The following is a 21,459-nucleotide window of genomic DNA, read 5'->3' as shown; positions in this document are numbered from 1 at the left end:
AATAAGACATGGTACTTGCCATGTCTCGAGGACTTTTCTAGGACTTTAACTGCAGTGTGACATGGATGCCATCTTCTCAGAAGAACAGCACGCGTGGCCCCTAGTTATTTGCTCCACCTGACCCCTGGCCAAAGCAGTCTACCTTGCATTGGCTCCTTTCCCCATGTCCTGACCCTGGCTATTGAGGAATTGGCTAACCATCCCTGGAAAAGTTCTGATAAACTCAGCTGCAATACAAATACTTGTGTTTTAGCGAAAGGACTTAGAAACGGCTGATGACTCAGGCAAAGGAAAGCACTGCTTATGTTAGAGCTTTCAGGAGTCTTTGTAGCCAGGGGCGGGAGCAGTGAGGAGGGTACGCCCAATCCCACGGGGTGTGTGTGTGTGTGCACACACGTGTGCACGCTCAAAGATAATTTTCTGTGGGGCTCACTGCGGGAACACAATGGCATGGTGGCAAAGCTAGTTTTATTGGGCCACAGTAATGAGACTGGGATAAAATGAGACTTTCTTGCCCAAATCATGAAAAAACCGGAAGGTTACAGAAAATAATAAATAAAACAAGATGCCTCCATAGGCAAAAGAGTAGTCTCTCTACCTCATACCATATACAAACATTAACTCAAAATGGATCGATGACCTAAATAGAAGAGCTAGAGTAATAGCCTTAGGAGAAAAAAACTTAGGTGTAAAACATCGTGACCTTGTATTAGGCAATAGTTCCCTACATGTGACACCAGAAACACAAGGAAATTGGACATCATAAAAATTAAAAATTTTCTGCATTAGGGACTTCCCTGGCTGTGCAATGGTTAAGACTCCACGCTTCCACTGCCGGGGGCATGGGTTCGATTCCTGGTCGGGGAACTAGGATCCCGTATGCCACACAGCGTGCCAAATAAAATAAAATAAAAATAAATAAAATAAAAATTTTGCATCAAAGGACACTGTTAAGAAAGTGAAAAGACAACACGGAATGGAAGAAAATATTTGCAAACTGTATCTGATAAGGGACTTGTATCTAGAATATATAAAGAACCCTGGCAACCCAATAATAAATGACAAATAACCCAGTTAAAAACGGCAAAGCATCTCAATAAACATTTCTCTAAAGAAGATAAACAAATGACCAGGAAGCACATGAAAAGATGCTCAACATCACTAGTTCCCAGGGAAATGCAAGTCAAAACCACGGGGAGCTACAACCTCACAACCAATAGGATGGTTGTGTCATCAAAATGACAAAAGCTGGCAAGAATGTAAAGAAATTGGGACCCTTGTACACTGCTGGCAGGAATGTAAAATAGTGCAGCTGCTTTGGAAAATGGTCTGGCACTTCCTCAAACTGTTAAACATAGAGTTACAGACAAGCCAGCCGTTCCGCTCCTACTTACGTACCCAAAAGAAATGAAAATATATGTCTACACACAAACTTGTGGATGAATGTTCTTAGCAGCATTACTTGTAATAAACAAAAAAGCGGAAGCAACCCAAATGTCCATCAGTGGATGAATGTATGCATAAAATGTGGCACATCCATTCAATGGAATATTACTCAGCCATAAAAAGGAATAAAGCACTGATACAGGCTACAACACGGATGAACCTCAAAAACATTATGCTGAGTGAAAGAAGCCAGTCATGAAAGACCACATACTGTATGATTCCATTTATATGAAATTCCAGAATAGGCAACACCATAGAGAGAGAAAGTAGGTTAGCGGTTTCCAGGGGCTGGCGGGAGGTAGGGGGAGTGACTGCTGACAGGTATGAAATTTCTTTTTGTAGTGATGAAAGTGTCCTAACATTGATAGCAGTTGCAGTTGCACAACTCTGTGACTATACTAAAAACAAATGAGTTGCACAGTTTAAATGGGTGAATTGAATGGTATATAAATCATATTTTCAATAAAGTAGTTATAAAAAGCAAACAAAACACACACACAGGGCTTCCCTGGTGGCGCGGTGGTTGAGAGTCTGCCTGCCGATGCAGGGGACGCGGGTTTGTGCCCTGGTCCGGGAGGATCCCACATGCCGCGGAGCGGCTGGGCCCGTGAGCCATGGCCGCTGAGCCTGCGCGTTCAGAGCCTGTGCTCCGCAACGGGAGAGGCCACAACAGTGAGAGGCCCGCGTACCGCAAAACACACACACACACACACACCAGAATGCCTTGCCCTCTTCTGTTGAGCTGCAGAGCCAGTCTCGTTACGCCAGGCTTGACTTAGCATGGGGCTAGGGTCCGGGGTCCGATGAGGTGGGATGGGAGTGTCAGGGTTAGTTCTTCCAAGAGCATTAACGAACAAACATTTTGGAATCAAATGATGGATGAGATCATGCAAACACAGGAGGCTGACTCAGGTGCCAAGCGAAGCATTCCAGAAGGGACAGCTAATTGAGGACCATGGCTTTCTCTCTGAAGTCCCCACACAGCTGGAGTAGGGACTAGAAAGGCACAGTGACCTCAAATGCCCCTACCTCAACTGGCCCTGGTAACCAGCTCCTCCCAGGGCAGAATAGAGCACAGCCCATTTCTCCATAGGTAGATGACCAGGCGAGGACAAGAAATTTCTACCTTAGAGATTTTCACAAGTAAGATTAGAAGTCCACACACTCTAGATAATTTGAAAACATCCCTGCCTAAAGATAGAGAAACTGTTCCAAGTGTTCAATTGAGATAGCCACTAAGTGAGTTGTCCATTCAGTTGAGAGCCTACCTACTAAAAATATCCAACAAGTATGTATTAAATACTTACCATGTGGGGGAAAAACTCACAGCAGAATTATCACAATCAAAAATTAAAATGATGATTCTTGCTACCTTTGAGGAGATAAAAGACAAGATTGAGAATTGTGGCAAAGAACTTGAAACTAATGAGAAAAAGAAAGAGCCACATGGAAACTCTAGAAGTGGAAAATAAAACGAGTGAAATGAAGAACTCAGTGGATGAGTATGCCAGCATATTATACAGAGCTGAAGAGAAAAATCAGTGAATTAGAAGATAAACCTGAAGAAAATATCCAGTAAGAAGCACGGAGAGACAAAAGAAGCAAAGGACAGAATAGAGGCGATACCTCTACAGAGGCGACACTGAGAAAGACCTGCTTGACACCTAGGCTCAGAAGTCATATTCCAGTGGTCAGCCCAGAGAAGGGATGGGTAAAAGGCTCTATCTTTGGTTGGGAGGAGACAAAAAGAATTTGCAGCCATGTCTAATCCGTCAGAGATGCCACTTACAAAATGTCATTTGCCTCGGAGTAAATCTAACAGTAGATGTGTAAGACCTCTACATAGAGAACAAAATATTATTAAGAAAAAAAAAATCTAAATCTATGGACGGTATGTTGGTTCTTGCCCTCTCAGAGGCAGATGCCAAGACAGGATTGGAGATACACGAGATCTGTAATTATAAAAGGATATAACTCAGGAACAGCCAGATGGGAGAGAGGCATAGGGGAAAGTATGTGGGGAGGGCCTGGGAGCTTCCATGCTCTTTTGGGAAGGTGCTACCCTCCCAGCACCTCCATGGGTTCACCAAGCCAGAAGCTCTCCAAACCCTATAGTTCAGGGGTTTTTAAGGAGGCTTCGTTACATTGATTGGCCATCAGTGATTAATCCAATCTCCAGTCCCTCTCCCCTCCCCGGAGTTGGAGGTGTGCATACTGAAAGTGCCAACCCTCTAAGCAAGGTTGGTTCCCTAGCAACCAGCCTCCATCACATGGTGGCGGGGCTCCCTGAAAGTCACCTCATTAACATGAACTCTGTTGTGGTTGAAAGGGGCTTGTTATAACTCACAAAAGACACCTTTACGGTTCTTATCATTTAGGAAATTCCAAGGGTTTTAGGAGTTCTGTGCCAGACATGAAGACCAAACGTACATTTCTTATTATAAATCACAATATCACAGAGCCCAAAACAGACTCAAGCATGTGTGGGCACTTGATTTTCCAGAAAGGGACAGTGCAAAGCACGGGGTAAAGGACGGTCTTTCCAAAAATCATGAATGACTGAGGGTCCATATGATAAAAAATAAAACATAGATAAAAAATAAAACATATATACAGAATAGACAAACAACAAGGTTCTACTGTATAGCACAGGGAACTATATTCAATATCTTGTAATAACTTGAAAAGAATCTGAAAAAGAAATATATATATATATATATATTTAACTGAATCACTTTGCTGTTCACCTGAAACTAACACAACATTGTACATCAACTATACTTCAATTAAAAAATAAAATAAAATAAAATGTGACCTCCTCCCTCACATTATAAACAAAAATAATTCCAGGTGGCCTGTAGACCAGAAGGGGAAGGGCAAAACAATAAAGCTTCTAGAAAATAACAGAGGATGGAGTATTCCATATTCTCATGAGTTGGGGGTAGGGAAATACATTTTGAAAAAGACACAAAAGTACTAATCGTAACAGAAAAGCCTGATGAATTCTACTGCAACAAAATTGAGGATTGTTTTGGATGAGTTAGCAGGGCACTAACAGAAATTACAAAGCATCTAGAACTTACTGAAAGTGAAAGCTGTTGGATACAGTGAAAGTCATTCTCAGAGGGAAATGTATTCCCTCAACTGCATTTATAGGAAAACAAGAAAGATTTCAAAGTAAGTGAACCACACTGTCTACTTTTGAAACCAGAAAAAGAACAACAAAATAAATCCAAAGAAAATAACAGGAAAGAAAATAAAAGCAGAAATGAGTGAAATAGAAAACAAACAAAAAATAGAACAAAATGAAGAGCTTGTGTTTTGAAAGGACTGATAAAATAGACAGTCCTTCAAAAAAAAAAAAGCATCAGGAAAAAAAGAAGGAATACTCAAATAAACAACACTGGAAATTAAAGAGAGCGCATAACCAAGAGATCAAAAAATATGATTAGAAATGACTTAATACCCTACATTTGAAAACCTCAATGAAATGGACACTTTTTAAAGAAAACACTTATTAGCATAAAATTGGCCCAGGAAGAAAGAGAAACATCTGAATAAGTCAGTAAGCAGAAAGGAAGATGAAATATTAAAGACCTACCCTCAAAAGGCAACTGGAAGTTGTAGACATAAAAAACAAAGAACTAAACTTCACAATTATTAACTAAAAATTCAGGAAAGCATCTTCATGACCTTAAGGTCGAGACAGCACTCCTAAAGAGAAGAAAACAGCAAAGCCACAAAGGACAGTATTAATAAACTTGACCACATGAGAATCTAAAAGACCTATAGTACAAGATAAGCAGACATATATTTGTTCCATTTATGTACGTAAGAGGCAAAATATTCGTATTTAGAATATATGTGACACCTACACAACAGGAAGGAAAGACAGCACAGTAGTAATGGGCAAACCCCGCTCCGCCCCGCAACAGGTATGACGCAGAAGAGACCTCATTTCCAAATGGCTGACCAACACGAAAAGCTGCAACTTCAATTTAAAACAACAGCCAGACACCTACGGGCACCCACCCAGTGAGCAAAAATCTTCAAGTTCTATAACATCAGTGTTTGAGAGGTTGTGGAATAACCTGTATTTACCCAGCACCAGGGAGGATGTTGGTGACGGAGCATTCAGACGGCAGCTTGTTAGTGACTTAAAACTGAAAACGTGCGTGCTGTCACTCTCAGCAGCTCTAATCCTGTTTTATCTGAAAAAAGAAAAAAAACATACGTATACCTCAAACGGTCTATACAAATATGTTCATTTAAACATGTAAAAAATAATAGCAAACTAATGTTTACTATTTAAATGTCCACTGATGGGTAGATAGGTAAGTAGACTGATGTGTCAAAATGATAGCAGAGCAAACAATGGTGAAAACAAACGAAGTAGAGCTATTTCAATCAATGTGGCTTGATTTCAAAAATGTTGCTGAGCGAAAAAAACAAGATACAGCATAATGTGTACAATATGATGTCACTTTCTTCTGATACCATTTTTATGAAACACAAACAATGTTATATGGTTCCAGATATATACAGGTGTGTCAAAGTATTTAAAGACATCTGGAAGGATACAGGTCAAACCAATAGAATCGGGGGAATACTGAGGGGTCTCAGGAGGACAGGGGAGGCAAGGAAATCAGGAGATGGATTAAAGGGAACATTCATTTCATCTGCAGTGCTTTACATTTTTAAAAGGAGAAAATGAAAGTAACTGTTGTGCAGGTATAATGATACGGGGACCCGGCAAGGGCAGGCACCCCAGGTTTGCCATGATTGTCGAGGAGTGTGTGCTCACAGGCAGACGTGAACCAGGAGGGGCTCAATATTCGTTGTGCAGGACGTTCAAGCAGGTGCCTGGGCACAGCCTCGAGTGGGTGTAAAGGTGAGGCGGGTGGCTAGAGCCAGGAGCTGGGCCCAGCATCCTTTCATTCCTTAAGTCTTTGCTGAGCACCTAGGAGAACTCTGTAAAAGGGAGTGTGTTGAGCTGCACCATGCAGGCCTGCAAGCCCTGTGCTGGCCCAGATTCAAGACCAAAGAGCCTGGAGTCAGTGACAGACACATCAATGGTTTAATGGATCGGGGAGCTTACATGTCGGAAGCAAGGTCCCGGAGTGACAGCCCACCATTCTGTGTGCAGTCCACGGCAGGCAGGACGTGGCGGCGTCTTTGCCCCCAGGGGGAGGGGGTGGTTACCAGTTATAGGGGGGAATTGACATCAGGTGGGCTCATCAGTTACCGGGGAACAAGCAGAGGGGCACATTCCTCACTGCCCCTTTGATAAGCTATCGTGTTGATGTTCAGATCTAAAACTAGAACAATCTAGCCTGGGCCAGGGACAAGTATGTAGGAAGGTCAGTCAGGTGAGTAGGGTGCAGGTGGAACAGGCATTGGTGGAGCAGGGGATGTAAGAGAGCAAGAGAACAAGCCACCTTGAGGGGCCTGACCACACAGAGCGATAGTTCAGAAGTAGTCTTTAATGTGACTTTTGCTCTCACCCCAGCTGGTCTGAGGTAGCGCTCTGAGTGAAGGGAAAGTGGGATTTACTGCAGAAGGAATGCACTGAGGAACAATAATAAGATAATAAGATTTTGAAGAAAAAGCCCCCCCAAAACAAAAACCAAACAAACAAAAACCGATAACAGCCTTGCAAGGCAGGCTATTATTTTGAGAGGTTTTTCTAAATTCCTGTGTCCTCCCCCTGTCGTAGTTAGATTCGGCTACCAAAATACTATCGGCTTAAATCAGACCGTAGTTTATTTTCCTTACATAGGAATTCAAACACCAGCAGTCCAGGGCAATACTGTGGTCCGTGCCACTGGGGGAGCCAGGCCCCTTCTCTCTGGTTGCTCCATGCCCTCCCAATGTGGCTTCTGTCTTACAGTCTCAGACGGCTGCTGCAGTGCCTACCATCACATCTCACACCCACCTGGCCGCCAGCCGAAAGCAGGGAAGAAAAAGTGGGGGGCGCGTTCCTTTGTTTTGCAGGCACAGCCAGAATTGCAAGTGTGACTTCCATTCTCATCTGGAAACCAGAACGTGCTCGCCAGGCCCCTCTAAGCTGCTGGGGATGTTGTCTTCATCTGGGCAGCCAGCAGCCAGCTGCCAGCTAAAACATGGGCTTCTCTCCCTAAAGTACAAGGGGAGGAGGGATATTGGGGACAATTTGTTGCTGCCACACCCTTCAGCATATGAACAACGAAGCCTGTGGAGCAGGTGACCTGGTTCTCGCTCCTGGCCCTGGGAGATTGTGGAGGCTGGAAGGGAGAGAGTGGAGGAAGGCAAAGCAAGCAGGTGTGAGTCCAGGTCTCCGCTGGGCCCAACCGAGGGGCAGACGTGGCAGCCAGCGCAGGAAACACAAGGTGCGCAGCACCAAGCCGGTGGCACAGTTGGTCGGTCAGGCAGGGGAGGTCCCCAGGCTCAGGTTCCCGAGCCAACCTGGCTTCCTGTGCTGGCATGCACAGAGCCAGGAGGTGTCGGTGGGGCCCCCGTGGCGGGGCAAGGGGGCTCTGCAGCAAGGCTGCAGCGAAGATTCACGGGTAGGGCTGCCAGATTTAGCAAACTCAGGATCCCAGTTCACTTTGAATTTTGGGTAAATGAGAAAGAATTGCATAGTATGATCATGTCCCGTTTCCATTTGTTGTTTATCTGGAAATCAAATTTAATTGGGTGTCCTGTACTTTATCTGGAAAGGCTACAAGGTGAGGGTTTTAGGGGGCCTAACCAGGCTTTGGAGGGGTGTGGAGGCCCAGCGGGACCAGCGTGAGCTCAAGGCAAACATGGGGACCTCCAGGCTCGCCCTGACCCAGGACAAGGATCTTGAGACCAGGAGCCACAGGGACCTGCAGGGCAGGCGGCAAAGCAGGGGCCAATGCAGAGGCCACAGACCAGAGTCTTCCCTGCTGCTCTGGGGAGGGTGTGCAGGGTGACTTAAACTTCCCTGCTCCCCCAGACCAGAGGACAACACTGCCAAGAGGAGCAGGGAAGGGAGGCCCGAGTATTTTTCCCCCCAGAGACTGAGCATTACCCTGAAGAGTCTCTAAGAACTATGTCTGAGTTCTGAGGATGGCAAGTTTATTTGTACCACTAAGCTGCAGGTAAGCGGCTTAAATGCAGATCGAATGCAGACTCCACATCTTCTGCGCTTCCCTGAGCACAGCCAGAGGGGGGTCTTGACCCTGCGCCCCCTTCTCAAGGCAGACTTCCCAGGGCTTTGCAGTCCCTGTCCTCCCTGTGATCACTGCCGCCTGCTCCCGAGGGCCCTGTCTTCCCTTGCAGCATGGCCGGGATACGTATTCCACAGCCTAGTCATTTTCCCCACTCTCGGGGTTTATGGAAGCTCGGGGCCTCATAAAGTTCAACGTCTGCAGTGATAATAAAGAGGCCCACTCAACTTGGCTTGGGCAGCAGGACACTCCCGGCTGTACGAAGGGGTGTTGGGGGCTGGGTGAGGGGCGCCTTGGGTGGGCCCAAACTCAGCCCTGCGGGCCCAGCCTTGAGTCCAGGCGCTTCTCCTCACACTCCACACGCTGGGAACCCCTCTGTGCCCAAGATGCTGGGGAGGTGCCACATCTGAGATACCTCCAGGCCCTGTGGGCTTGGGGCCCTGCAGATTTGGGGGTGTAGAAAAAAATTTGTGCTTCAGTGGAAACTATGCATAGTCTACATACTGTACATCCTGCTGTTATCTGATCCTAGCTTTTTTAAAAAGTTGAGGTATAGTTGATGTACAATATTATATAAGTTTCAGTACAACATAGTGATTCACAGTTTTTAAAGGTTATGCTCCCTTTATAGTTATTATAAAATATTGGCTATATTCCCTGTGTTGTACACTATATCCTTGCAGCTTATTTATTTTATACATACACAGTAGTTTGTACCACTTAATCTGATTCTAGCTTTTTATCATCTTCTTTACAACGTGTAAATTGTCTTGTCCAGACGTTCAGTGATCTTGCCCACCCCCCACTCCTGCGGAAAAACTCATTCTGCCTCTATTAACGTTCTCATTTCAATATTCCTGATCTATAAAAGGCTCTCTTTTTTGATTCTCTTTTGAACTGGTTATAATACCTGTCTGGTTCCTTCTCTGATTAACGAATAGGACAGTCTTTAACATTTGTCTATTTTTATACCTGAATGAGAATTATTATTTCACCTTTTTCTGAAAATTATCTTTGAATAGGGATTAGACGAATTGAGTTCAGATATCGCTTCTACAATTTACTGACTTTGTGACCTTCGGGAGATCGCTCATCTGAAAAAGGAGGCCGGCGAGGCCAGAACTGGTACAAAGGTGCTTTCCGGAGCCCTGGGCTCAGACCCCGCCCCCTCCCCGCCCCTCGTCTCGGTCCCTCCCCTCCACAGGCCCCGCCCCCAGACCTTCCTCTTCTACAAAGGCCCGGCAGCAGGTGAGCCAGCCCATGGCGCGAGCCGGGAGTCTGTCCGGAGCCCGGTCGGGGCGGGGCATCAGCGCCGAGAAGTCCCCATTGGCCGGCTGGCGGTGTCAGGGGCGGGTTCCAGACTGCGATTGGCCGGCAGCCGGGCTGCCGGGCGGCGCGGGCGGGGCAACGTCATGGAGGCCGCGGGCGCCCGGACCCGGGCGGCTGCGCGGCGGCGGGCTCGGCGGCTGCGGGCACCGGCGACCCTGAAGGAGCAGCGGGATCCCCAGCCAGGCGGGCGGCTGCTGCAGAGGAGGTGGGTAAGAGACCGGTGGGCGAATCCTGCGGCCCCGTCCCGCGGCCGGGCAGTGGGGCCAGAGTCGATGGGCGCCCGGCCCAGGCCCCGGGAGGCGCGCTGGGAGCTCCGGGCGCAGGACAGCAATCTTCGGCCCCCAAGTCCCCTGTCCGCGGCGGGTCCTGCCCGCCGCCCCAGCCCGCACAGCAGCAGGCACGGACAGAGTCTCGGAACCGGGATGCGACCTCAGCAGCGGGCCAGGCTGGGAATCCTGGCGCCCTGGCGGGAAGCTTTGACATCCTCATCTGCGAAATGCGTTGATCGTGCCTCCCATCCCTGGCGGTGGATCTGCGCAGAGGATCCGAGCGTGGCATTTTTAATTGCTCAGGGCAGGCCAGCGTGTGTAATTAGGATTATTCGTGCCCATGCTGGGCAGGAAAGGGGTTGGTGCCTGGAGCGGGGACATCTGAACTGGTCTTTGAGGAGGTGGAGGATTTCAGTAGGTGGAGAATGAACAGAAGGGTGTTCCAGTTTGAGGGAACAGAATGGGCAAAGGCACGTTTCCATAGTTTGCATTAAAAAATGTAAGCCCGAGGCCATCTCCCCCTGCATGTCTAAGTGCGGGCTGGTCTGTTGGCTTCAAAGTGCTCTTTTTCTTTACCCTTTTATTTAAAAGAAATTTAACTCCTTCTTTGCTTAGAATTGAAGAGGATCAAGAAGAAGCAGTCTTTCGAGAAGTGGTCAGTTTTACCCCAGACCCTTTGCCAGGTGAGAAGGACCGAGGCTCTGACACTTGTGTCCGTGTTCACGCTTGGAGCTTCTGGACAGGAGGGCTGTCCCCTCCCCATCTCAAGTTTTCTGTTATTAATCCCATAATTTCCACTGATGCCTCGCTGTTTCCCTCCTCTGAACCAGTTCGATATTATGACAAGGACACCACCAAACCCATCAGCTTTTACTTGTCTTCCCTGGAGGAACTCTTGGCGTGGACGCCCAACCTGGAGGACGGCTTTAACGTGGCCTTAGGGCCCCCCGAGTGTCGGCAGCCCCCTCTGAGCAGCAGGAGGCCCCGGACTTTGATGTGCCATGACATGATGGGCGGGTACCTGGATGACAAGTGAGGACACTGCGAGGGCATCGCCTGGCGGGAGGGGATGGAGGGGCGGGAGCATGCCGTGTGACGGGAGCACCGGATGGGGAGTCGGGAGATGGGGCATCAGCCCACACTGCCACCACCTGGGAGAGGAACTCAGGCCTCTTTGTTTCGTCTGTAGGAAGAGGGCACTGGATTAGGCAATAGCTGATGCCTCTTTCAGCTCTGAAACTGATTCTGGGGACTACCTGCACCTGAAGTCTGGGGGGGCCGGAGAGGGCGCCACAGCCGGGACCCTCTTCAGATGGCCTGGCCCAGAAACTTGGTTCTTCAGCTGATTCCTTTGCTTCATCCTCCTCACTCGAGCTCCCTTCCATCTTGGCCCACTGGCTCTGGAGTCGTTCCACCCCCTCCCCTCCCCGCAGCCGGGGGTGCTTCCTCCAGGTTGCTGCGGGGTCAGCCTAGAGATCTTAAACGTCCATAAAACAATCTTGGACATGACGATTGTTGGGAAGGCTTGAGTCAGAGCTGGCCATCAAGGTACAGACAGAGGCGGGTGATGTAACCTCGGGTGTAGCTCACGTGGTTGTCAACCCCAACCTTACCTGCAGGCAGGCCGTGTCCTGGGGAGCTGCTGACCTCAGAATAGAGTGGGACCCCAGGCACGGGAGCTCTGCATGAGCCCCTCCCCATCTCTTTCCTTCTGTCCTGTGTTTGTCTGCTTGTTGAGGCTAGACACGCTCAGTCCATCGGGTCCCATGCGGGGGGTACCTGCACGGCCTGGTGAAAACGCTTCCCTTGCGACCAAGCCTGTCAACGTCCGGGCTGTGGCCTATGCTGCTTCTCAGCGCAGTCATTAGGCAGGGCCTGGCTCACAGCAAGCGTGCCGTTAGCGCCGACCGGATGGAACCGAAGAGAATCCTCACTCACTCGCCATTGCCCTCTCTTTTCACCGTGGGGTCGTCGTGTCCTTGTCTGTTTCTGGGTCCTGACTTTGTTCGCTTTCTTCACTAGGTTTATTCAGGGCTCAGCCACGCAGAACCCCTATTCCTTCTACCACTGGCAGTACATCGACATCTTTGTGTACTTCAGCCATCACACGGTCACCATCCCCCCAGTAGGCTGGACCAACGCTGCCCACAGGCATGGGGTCTGTGTGCTGGGTAAGAGCCAGGGACCCGCCTCCAACCCTGCCAGACTCGCTGGCACACCTGCCAGGTGATCCAGTGATGAAAGGGCTTGGGCTGGGCTTCCCTGGTGGCGCAGTGGTTGAGAGTCCGCCTGCCGATGCAGGGGACACGGGTTCGTGCCCCGGTCCGGGAGGATCCCACGTGCCGCAGAGTGGCTGGGCCCGTGAGCCATGGCCGCTGAGCCTGCGCGTCCGGAGCCTGTGCTCCGCAGCGGGAGAGGCCACAACAGTGAGAGGCCCGCGTACCGCAAAAAAAAAAAAAAAAAAAAAAGGGCTTGGGCTTTGGCTGCTTCTTAGTGGGTAGAGCTTACCTGCCTTGATGGGTTAGGACAGGCAAAGGCAAACTTTTTCTGGAAAGGACCAGATAGTAAATATTTTCAGCTTTCCAGGCCACTGGGTCACTATTGGAACTGCCAGAGAGACAATAGCCCCCACAGACAATAGACAAACAAATGGGCTGGGCTGTGATCCAGTAAAACCGTTTTTACACGAAGAGGTGGGGGGCTGGATAGGGCTGTAGGTGGTCCACCCCTGGGGAGAGCAGTGCTCCGCAAGCTTTCTCCTGAATCCGAATCATTTACTGGCTTGTCTAACACTGATTTTGGGGCCCCGCCCCCAGGGGATCCGATTCATTTGATATCTGGGGACGCTGGGAATTTGAAATTCTAACAAGTTTGCAGGCGACAGTGACGCTGCTGGTGCAGGAACCACACCTTGGGAACTGCTGGGTCAGAGGGGAAATGATCCCCGGGCCCGACCTTGTTTCTCTCCCGTCCCACAGGGACTTTCATCACCGAATGGAAAGAAGGGGAGCGGCTCTGTGAGGCCTTCCTGGCTGGGGACGAGCGCTCATACCAGGCGGTGGCCCGTCAGCTGGTCCTGATTGCCCAGTTTTTCCGATTCGATGGCTGGCTGATCAACATCGAGAACTCTCTGAGTGTGAGCACGCCTGCCCCTGGCGCCTGGCCCGCCGGCCCCTGTGCCCCGCGGGGACCCTCCATCGCACTCCCCGGCCTCATCAGGCCGGTCCCTGCTACAGCAGCACTTCCTCCGTCTCAGTTAGAGCCGGCTCCTACGCCTCTACCTCTTCACAGGGAGATGGATGTTCTCCAGCGCGGTGTCCAGAAACCTTGCGCGCTGAGCTTTGCTTCTCTGGCTCCTTCAAGGCGACCTCTGCTTTGCTCGCGCCGCATGTGTGGCTTCCTCTTCACGCTGCCCTCCCCTTTCATTGCGTTTTATCGTTTCCTGATTGCTGTGTCCATGTCCTTCCTGCTTCAGAAAGAACGGAAAGTCGGACCTCTGGCTGGACCCTCTGCTCGACAGCCGTGGGGCTGAGGGGCTTCCGGGACCAGGACCCGTTTGCTCCCGGGGTTAAGTGTCCTCCTGTCTGTCCTGTGCCAGGCGCTTCTCACGACAGACCTCTCTGGGCCTCACGGAAGGTCTGTCTCCTTCCCTGTCTCCAGCTGGCCGCCGTGGGGAACGTGCCCCACTTCCTCCAGTACCTGACCACTCAGCTGCATCAACAGGTCCCCAGGGGCCTGGTGCTCTGGTATGATAGCGTGGTGAGCAGCGGGCAACTCACGTGGCAGGATGAGCTCAACGAGCACAACAGGTGAGCCTGCAGGAGGGCGGCCTGGGCCCCTGGACAGGGGCAGGAGCTCCCTCTGCCTTCCGGAGGTGTTGCCGGCATGGCTGCCTTGGGGAAAGTGAGGGACGGGCAGAGTTGTCTGACACCCCGAGCACCACCAGAGAGAAGGAGCGCCTGGTCAGCCCGGCCGTGCCCAGCTTTACGGGCCACAGTCTGTGGGCTGGGTCCCGGAGGCAGCCCGCAGTCTGTGGGCTGAGCAGATGCAGGTGCTTGAGGGGAGAAGGCCCGGGCTTTACAGCCCACCCTTGGCCCCCTCAGGGTCTTCTTCGATTCCTGCGATGGCTTCTTCACCAACTATAACTGGCGGGAGGAACATCTGGAGCGGATGCTGGGGCAGGCTGGGGAGCGCCTGGCCGACGTGTACGTGGGAGTGGATGTGTTCGCCCGGGGCAATGTCGTCGGGGGCCGGTTCCACACGGACAAGGTGGGTGGTGGCCTTTGAGGCCGGGGAGGTGGTGGCAGTGGCCCGGGTGCCTGCTGTCCTTGTGCCCTTTCATTGCCATCTGCACCTCAAGGGAAAGAGAGGCAGCGGTGATCCTCCCCAGAGTGGGGAAACGGAAGCACCAAGAAGCAAGGTCTGCCCTAAAATCCTACCTTGCAGCCCATTTCTGCAGTCAGATGGTACCATTTTTACGTAGGCGTTAATGTCCAAAGCACTCTTCCGACTGCTGGTCTCATCTGTAGCTCTACTTCCTTTTGGACTGCGTGCTTTGCCGGGCACTGAGCTAGCATTGCAAAGCGAGAACGGGGACTCAGAGGAAAGCCGGGGGGCATATTTTGGTGTTTCCTTAGCCCAGGGCGAAGGACTGAGGTGGAACTCCCACAGTTTCGGGAACTGCTGGTTTGATAACTAGTGAGGTTTTATTGGCGAGGCAGGCGGTGTCAGCAGTGAGAAAAGAGAAGAGGGGCCCGCGGGGGCTGCTGCACCTGGTGTGGGATAAGTGGGGAATCAGCCTGTCCCGGGGCTGTCAATCCTACCCTTCCCGGGCGCCGTGGGGACGTTCTCAACTCATTAATTAAGCTTTAAGTGAATACATTTAATCCAATAACTGAAGATTCTCTCCGCCCCCTGTGAGGCTGATAATATAGTGTGAAGTGTAGTGAGAGAGAGACGTGTATCCCGTGGGCGCCCCCCGTGCTGGCCCCTGCCCCTCGGACATTCCCCTCTGCGCCTCCCCGCCTCCCGCGCCCTCTTCTGGGCGGCTGCAGAACTGCAGGGTCGAGCCCTAAACGCCCGGAATGGCGCTGGGGCTCCTGCCTCCCTTTCCAGGCTCCCCGCTTCCCCAAACCCCCCATCGCCATGCGTGGACGCTGGTTGCTGGGACGGGGTCATCTCCCTGACTGCTGTCTCCCTAGTCACTGGAGCTGATCCGGAAGCACGGGTTCTCGGTGGCTCTGTTCGCACCTGGCTGGGTGTACGAGTGTTTGGAGAAGGGGGATTTCTTCCAGAACCAGGACAAGTGAGTCCTGCGTGTCCCGGGGCCTGAGTGTGGCCCGTGGCAGGGAGGGTCTCAGGTGATTTCGCCAGCTTTTGGCCTTGCTCCCCTGGGGGTGGGGTTAAGGCAGGGCAAGGGGTTCAGCTGCCCTGGCTGCTCCTGGGGGTCGTGGAGACCAGTTAGTTACGCAGGAAGGACCAAGGTTGGGTACCCCGAGGGACCACTTCCTGCAGACTTGCAGTGGGGGGCTGCGGTCACTCGGGAAGGAGTGCCAGAAAGACTGGAGTCGCAAGAGTGAGTTCAGGGCGTCACGGAGCCCTCTGTGGACCTGAGTCTCCATGCGTTTCCCCGCAGGTTCTGGAGTTTGCTGGAACGCTATCTGCCCGCGCACAGCATCTGCTCCTTGCCCTTTGTCACTTCCTTCTGCCTGGGCATGGGGACTCGAAGAGTCTGTTATGGCCAGGTGCGTGGGTCCCGTGCTGGGTGGCCGGGGGCGAGGGGCTTCCCGGATGTGCCGCATGTTGGCGAAGGGGCTGCCTTCTCTCTCGTCTTTGGTCCTCACGTGGGACCGGTGGGGGGGGCCTTGGGCGTGACGGCTCCATCTGCCCCCTGCCCTCCCTCCACTTCTGTCTCTTTCTTCAGGAGGAGGCCGTGGGGCCCTGGTACCACCTGAGTGCCCAGGAAATCCAGCCCCTGTTTGGAGAGCACAGGCTGGAAGGGGACGGACGGGGCTGGGTGAAGATGCACTGCTGCCTGGAAGATGCCTGGAACGGGGGCAGCTCTCTGCTTATCCGGGGGCTGATTCCACCTGAGGTTGGAAACGTGTCTGTGAGGTAGGTGAGTGAGTGGGGCTGAGACGTAGGGCCTGTCAGCTTCCCCCATCGTCCATGTCAGTCGCCTAACTGGGCAGGTGGGCAGCAGAGGCCAGAGTGAGTACAGAGCCGGGGTTTTGTTTTATTGTGTGAAAAACACGCAACATACAGTTTACCATCTTCACCGCTTCTGAGTGTCCAGGAGAGTAGCGTCAGCTACCTGCACACTCTTGTGTGCATTTTCCTTTCGCAGACCTGAGGCTGGCCTCGCGGGCAGCCCGCTCCCCCTCCCCGTCCTGGAGGGAGAAGTTGGCGGATGGGACCCGGAACAGTCCCGCTTCCCAGCAGTTTCCCTGTGGCCTCTCATCACAGGACCTTCCTCCTCCAGGTTATTCTCCCTGCAGGTCCCAGTGCCGCCCAAGGTTTTCCTGTCCATGGTGTACAAGCTAGAAGGACCTTCGGCTGTGGGGGTGGCTTTGGAGCTCACCACGGGGGACGCAGGCAGCTGTCACGTGGGAGGCATCTCGGCGCTGAGCGGTGAGGGGATGGCTCCTTCCTTCCTCACAGGCCTCTGCCTTCTCAGGGGACGTCTCGGGGAGGAGGAAGCTAGAAAGCTGCATGGGGTGCGGGGGCAGCTGGGGTTGGGGGCACTGCTGTGGTCCAGGCCTGGACAGGGAGTTTCGCCCTTCAGCTGGAACCTCTGGGCTGCGGCCCTGCGGTGCGGGTGGAGGTGTGCTCCCATGGGGGGTCTTGTGCACCTGCGCCCTGAGAGCGAGGATGTCCATGGGCCAGTCCTGGTCATCCGTCCCTGAGTTTTCCTCCTCTCCTCCCTGTTCCCCTTCTCCTGAGGCCTCAGCCCATCGGGCCGAGAGCACCTGGGGCCACCAGGGAGTCTTGCTGGGCCCCCGGCTCCCGATTCAGTGACACCTCCCAGTGCGGTTTCCTTTGGACTCTCCTTGTTAAAGTCTTGTGTCTCCTGCCCCAGCAGAAACGAGCTCAAGGCGCAGTCCCCGACCCCTCCGGGTGCCCCCGACCAAGCTGGCCAAATGGGTGGGCCGCTGCGGCCAGCAGCTCAGCGGGGGCTGGGTCCAGCGGTGAGTCCCTCCCCTTCCTGTTGAATCCCCCGCCAGGGATGGCCACGCTGGGGTGGGGATTGAAGAGTGAGGGACTGTCCACTGAGAAACCCCAGAAATGGCGGGAATGGAGGGGCCCTGGGCCGACCCCTCGGATTTCAGGCAGCTCAGTGACACAAGACCGCAGGATCCACTTTGGGATGGAGCTCCCTGTGGCTCGGGGCCTCTGAGCAGCCAGTCTGAAGGTGCCAAGCTGAGGCCCCTTGGGACCGGCCTGTTTGCCTCTCCCAGCTGCTACGAAGTGAATCTGCGGGGCTGCCTCCTGCAGGCCCTCTTCGTTAATTTCTCCCGGCCTCCGGGCAGCCAGGAGGAGGAGAACTTCGTCTGTCGCCTTGGAGAGATCCAGGTGAGCTATCTCAGGGAGCCGGCTGGGGCTCGGCTGGGGCATCTGTCTGGCTGCAGATGAGGCCGAGCGCCCCCCTGCTGCCTCCGCTGGCCCGGGGGGATTGGGGCACAGGTGCGGGGGGTGGACCTTGCAGGGCCAGGCGCCCTCCAACCAGCCCTGGGCTCTCGGGCCGTGCTGAGCCTTCTCTCTTCTGGCAGGTGGTGGACGCCAATAGCCTGCTGACGCCTCTGCCTCAGGTGCAGGCCGTGACTGTCTCGCAGGTGCGCTGGCAGCCGGCCGCCTCCGAGGGGGAGAGCGGCCCCGCTGGGCTCCGGCTCAGCTGTACTCTGCACTGGGCCTACCTCCTCCCTCATGTCCGATGCTTCCGGATCCACTGCTGCCGAGGGTCAGGAGGTGACTCTCCTTGCAGGGGGCCGTCGGAGCCAGAGAAGCCCACACTCCTGGGCCTGGCTTTTGTCAACCGGTATCGGATAGTGGACCTAGCAGTGGCAGCCGCAGAGCCTGGCCGGGATGGCCGTGTGGAGTTCCTGGTGGAGCCCATCCCCAAGGAGGGGTTTCTGGTGCCGCGGGCCGAGTGGGGCAGGGCGGCCATGCTGTACTCCACGCCCCGCACATGAGCGACCATTAAAGCACAGAGTCTCCCACCTCAAGGATAAGACTTCTTCCGCACTGGGGCCTCACCCGTGTGCGGGGAAGGCCCGGGTCCCAAGGGCTGGGCCAGAAGGTCACGGGCCCCGGAAGGCTGTGGGCTGTGGCTCTTCGTTGGGGCATTAGGATAGGAAAACTGAGAAGTCAGTTTGCTGAGTTGATAATTCCAACGGTGAATGGACCCCCCCCCCTTTTTGTCTAATCCCTCTCCGTAGTATACAGTTTCCGGGTACAAGTGAAAAGATTTGGGAAAATTTAGTCTAGAAAATTCCATAAAGGGAATTGCCTAATAGGCTGAAAGATGCTTATGCTGACAATGGTGACCTTTTATTCCTGCAGTTGGGACGGTTAGAAGCGAGCTTAATGGTGGCGAGAGGGCCTCGGAGTAGGGCCTTGAGATGCTTCCAAGGGTGGGAATGAGATAGAGGGGCCCCGATGGGGGAGGAGAGCAGTGGGGTGGGGGGGGCAGTAGCTCAGGAACAGTGGCCCCTGCAAGTGCTGAGAGGGTGTCCCCGGGGGACCTCTTCCCCAGGAATGGGAGCCCCAGGCCAGGCTGCGCCAGGTCACACCAGCCCCAGGCAGGGCAGGCACCCGGGCCAGACCACCTCGTGTCCTGGCTTTTTCCCAGTTTACCGTCCCCCTGAGCCAGAGCCACTTCCGAGCATTCCCATCGGCCCTGTGTCCTGCTTCGTCTCTTCCGGGTCGTAGGTGCAAGCTGGTGAGCCCAGTGAGCTCGAGCAGCAGGAGGCCGGGCGGGGACCAGGAAGGCCCTCGGGGGGCACCCAGCAGCCCCCCAGCCCTGGGTGCAGGTCCGGGCCGCCTCCGTCACACCGTCTGGCTCCATCGCTCCCTTGAGCAGGTGTTAGTCCAGAGCATCAAGGCATCAAGCATCAAGGCATCGGGGCGGCGGCCCGCCCCACTGGGGCCCCTTCCTCCCGCTTCCTTCTCTCTCCCCGCACCTCCCTCCTTCCTCTGCCCAGCACTCTGCATGGGGAGGAGCGGGGTGGGCGAGCCAGAGATGGCTTCTCCAGCCACACAGCTCCCCTGTTGACACCTGGGCCGCCGCGGTGGCTTCCCAGGAGGGGTCTCTTAATCCCGCAGCCTTGGGTAACCCTGCTCCCCTGCCCTCTCCAGGCCTGAGTGGGCTGTGCCCTGACCCTTTGACGAAGGCCGTCAGCCCCTCATTCTTGGGGTCTCTCACCCCAGGCCTCATAGGCCAACGATGGGGGTTACTTTCCTGTTCCTCTTGTCCTCCCCCTGTGCTACTTGATGTGGACGATGCCAAGGGCCAGGGCCCTCTGGGGTGACCTCCCAGCTGGAGGGTTGGCCCCTTGTGTCACGCACGGTCAGCAGACTTGATTTTTACGCCGCAGTGAAAGAAGTGGCCGCCAGGCGGCAGTGCAGCCACACAGCATCCATCCTGGTCCTCGGAATTCGGAGAGGACCGCAGGACACGGAGGGGTTCTCCTTCCGGGCCCGTTTGCCTCTGTCTCCACCTGTCCTGCTTCCCGGGTGCCCACGTGCCCTTTTCCCAGCCCGACGCAGGACCTCTGGTTCTATGTCTTTCCTAATTGGGAACGTTTTACTCTTCATGCCCCACGCGTGTGGCCCAGCTCAGCCCCAGGACGGGAATAGGTTTGTCTGAGAGGGGGGAAGAGGGTTCCTGCGGGCCAGGAAGACACCTCCACTGGCTGACCCTGAACAGGTCTCCCAGCACCCCAGATTCTCCCTGTGAATCTGGAGCGTGAGGAGACTGTCGGGGTTGGGGAACCGCTCCCTTGACTCCCCCGGCATGCTTTGAGTCCCCCCCCAATTTTGAACTTGGGGGAACTGGGGTGGGGGCTCCTGGCTCCTCCCACCCCAGTTCCCAGAGGTGGGGGTCGGGTGGGGGGCAGGACTGGGCACCCGGAAGTGGGCAGCACAGCCGTCATGCCCCGCTGCTCTTATTTCAGGAGGCTTTTTTTTTTTTAAGTGCTGGTTTTCCGAATATTTTATGCAGAGAAGGAGGGAAAATTTATAGTGGCAATTATTTTCTCACAGTCTGGCGCGCAATTAGAAAAAAGGGGGCTTAGCAGAGCATGGCGTGCTGCGGGATGGCACAGCCCCAGCTTCCCAAGAGCACGGTCCCCAGTCCCACCGACGGTAAAGGCTCGTATGCAGGAAAATAATATGTCGGCGTTTAAGCCTGTGCCCCTCTGGCGTGTGTAATCGCTCCGAAATAAATGATCCGACGCTGTGAAAAATGAAGAACGCAGGTCTTGGTGAGACGTGGGGCGGACAGCGCGTCCCGGGTTTGGAGCCCGCCCCCATCGCAGCGCCCAGCCCGAGGCTTTCAGGCTCTTGGTTTGGATTCTGCTGCTTCCCTTCCCAGCTCTCCCTCCTCTTCTGGCTGGGAGTTGAGGATGGCGGCCACTGTCCTCCACCCCACTGCGCCGGGGCTGGGGACTCACACCCGGGGTGGAGCAGTGGGCTTACCTTCAGGCAGCTCCTTTCCTTGGGACCACGGCTGGGCCCCGGTGCACAGGCAGAGCCAGTGGTGTGGGCAAGATCCCTGAGGGCACCAGCCTCAACTGCCCAGCCGGCCCTCCTGTATTCAGATGTCTGCCCCACCGGTCATCAGGCACACATGTGGAGTGGCCACCACTCAGCAGCCGGTGGGGCTGGGGGGCCTTTCTGCCCCAGACTCTGCTGGTAACGTCACAGACCTTGCTCGCAGGGTAGACAGGGCAAGGCTGCGGGGAGCACGTGTGAGCCCTGCCTCCGGACTCCTGGGACGGGATGGGGAGATGGCAGTCTGGAGGAGAGCATGGGGGCTCTAGACTGTCTCCCATAGGGTCTTCTGACTCCCCTCTGGCCATCTGGCTTCCTGGGAGGAGCTGCCCATCCTGGGGCCACCCACAGTGGGCGTCCTGGTCCTCTGTGCCCTCTACCCTCTGTGCCCGGGAGCTGGCAAATCAAAAAGAGTTGTCCTGGTTTGAAGAAAAATCTTTATTAATAATCTTAATAATAATAATGCGGTTGAT

The 21,459-nt window shown here is 53.8% G+C and overlaps 1 protein-coding gene across 4 annotated transcripts; it reads left to right on the top strand.

Annotated features, from left to right (window-relative positions):
* The first annotated feature begins 10,022 nt into the window (after positions 1 to 10,022).
* ENGASE (endo-beta-N-acetylglucosaminidase) lies at positions 10,023 to 18,432 on the top strand. 4 transcript variants are annotated; one of them, XM_060133988.1, is made up of 14 exons: positions 10,023 to 10,152; positions 10,832 to 10,899; positions 11,047 to 11,248; positions 12,239 to 12,387; positions 13,195 to 13,352; positions 13,877 to 14,025; positions 14,320 to 14,485; positions 15,418 to 15,521; positions 15,852 to 15,960; positions 16,140 to 16,330; positions 16,698 to 16,846; positions 17,298 to 17,403; positions 17,674 to 17,788; positions 17,986 to 18,432. In XM_060133988.1, the coding sequence occupies exons 1-14, from the start codon at positions 10,031 to 10,033 to the stop codon at positions 18,403 to 18,405; spliced, it is 2,208 nt and encodes a 735-aa protein (XP_059989971.1). In that variant the 5' UTR covers positions 10,023 to 10,030; the 3' UTR covers positions 18,406 to 18,432. The 4 variants fall into 4 exon arrangements, with proteins under 4 accessions (XP_059989971.1, XP_059989969.1, XP_059989970.1 ...); XM_060133986.1 differs by having other exon boundaries at positions 17,545 to 17,788; XM_060133987.1 differs by having other exon boundaries at positions 17,295 to 17,403.
* The last annotated feature ends 3,027 nt before the right edge of the window (positions 18,433 to 21,459 follow it).

Source organism: Lagenorhynchus albirostris, chromosome 20 (genome assembly GCF_949774975.1).
Source record: "Lagenorhynchus albirostris chromosome 20, mLagAlb1.1, whole genome shotgun sequence".
Classification (NCBI taxonomy): domain Eukaryota; kingdom Metazoa; phylum Chordata; class Mammalia; order Artiodactyla; family Delphinidae; genus Lagenorhynchus; species Lagenorhynchus albirostris.
This window is presented reverse-complemented; position numbering and strand designations above follow the sequence as displayed.

What these genes read in the sequence shown, in the direction of transcription:
- ENGASE (XM_060133985.1), top strand. Translation starts at nt 10,031, where the DNA reads ATGGAGGCCGCGGGCGCCCGGACCCGGGCGGCTGCGCGGCGGCGGGCT. An exon ending in GCATGGGGTCTGTGTGCTGG is followed by an intron (nt 12,388 to 13,194) that starts GTAAGAGCCAGG and finishes CCCGTCCCACAG; the next exon opens with GGACTTTCATCACCGAATGG. An exon ending in GCCGGTTCCACACGGACAAG is followed by an intron (nt 14,486 to 15,417) that starts GTGGGTGGTGGC and finishes CTGTCTCCCTAG; the next exon opens with TCACTGGAGCTGATCCGGAA.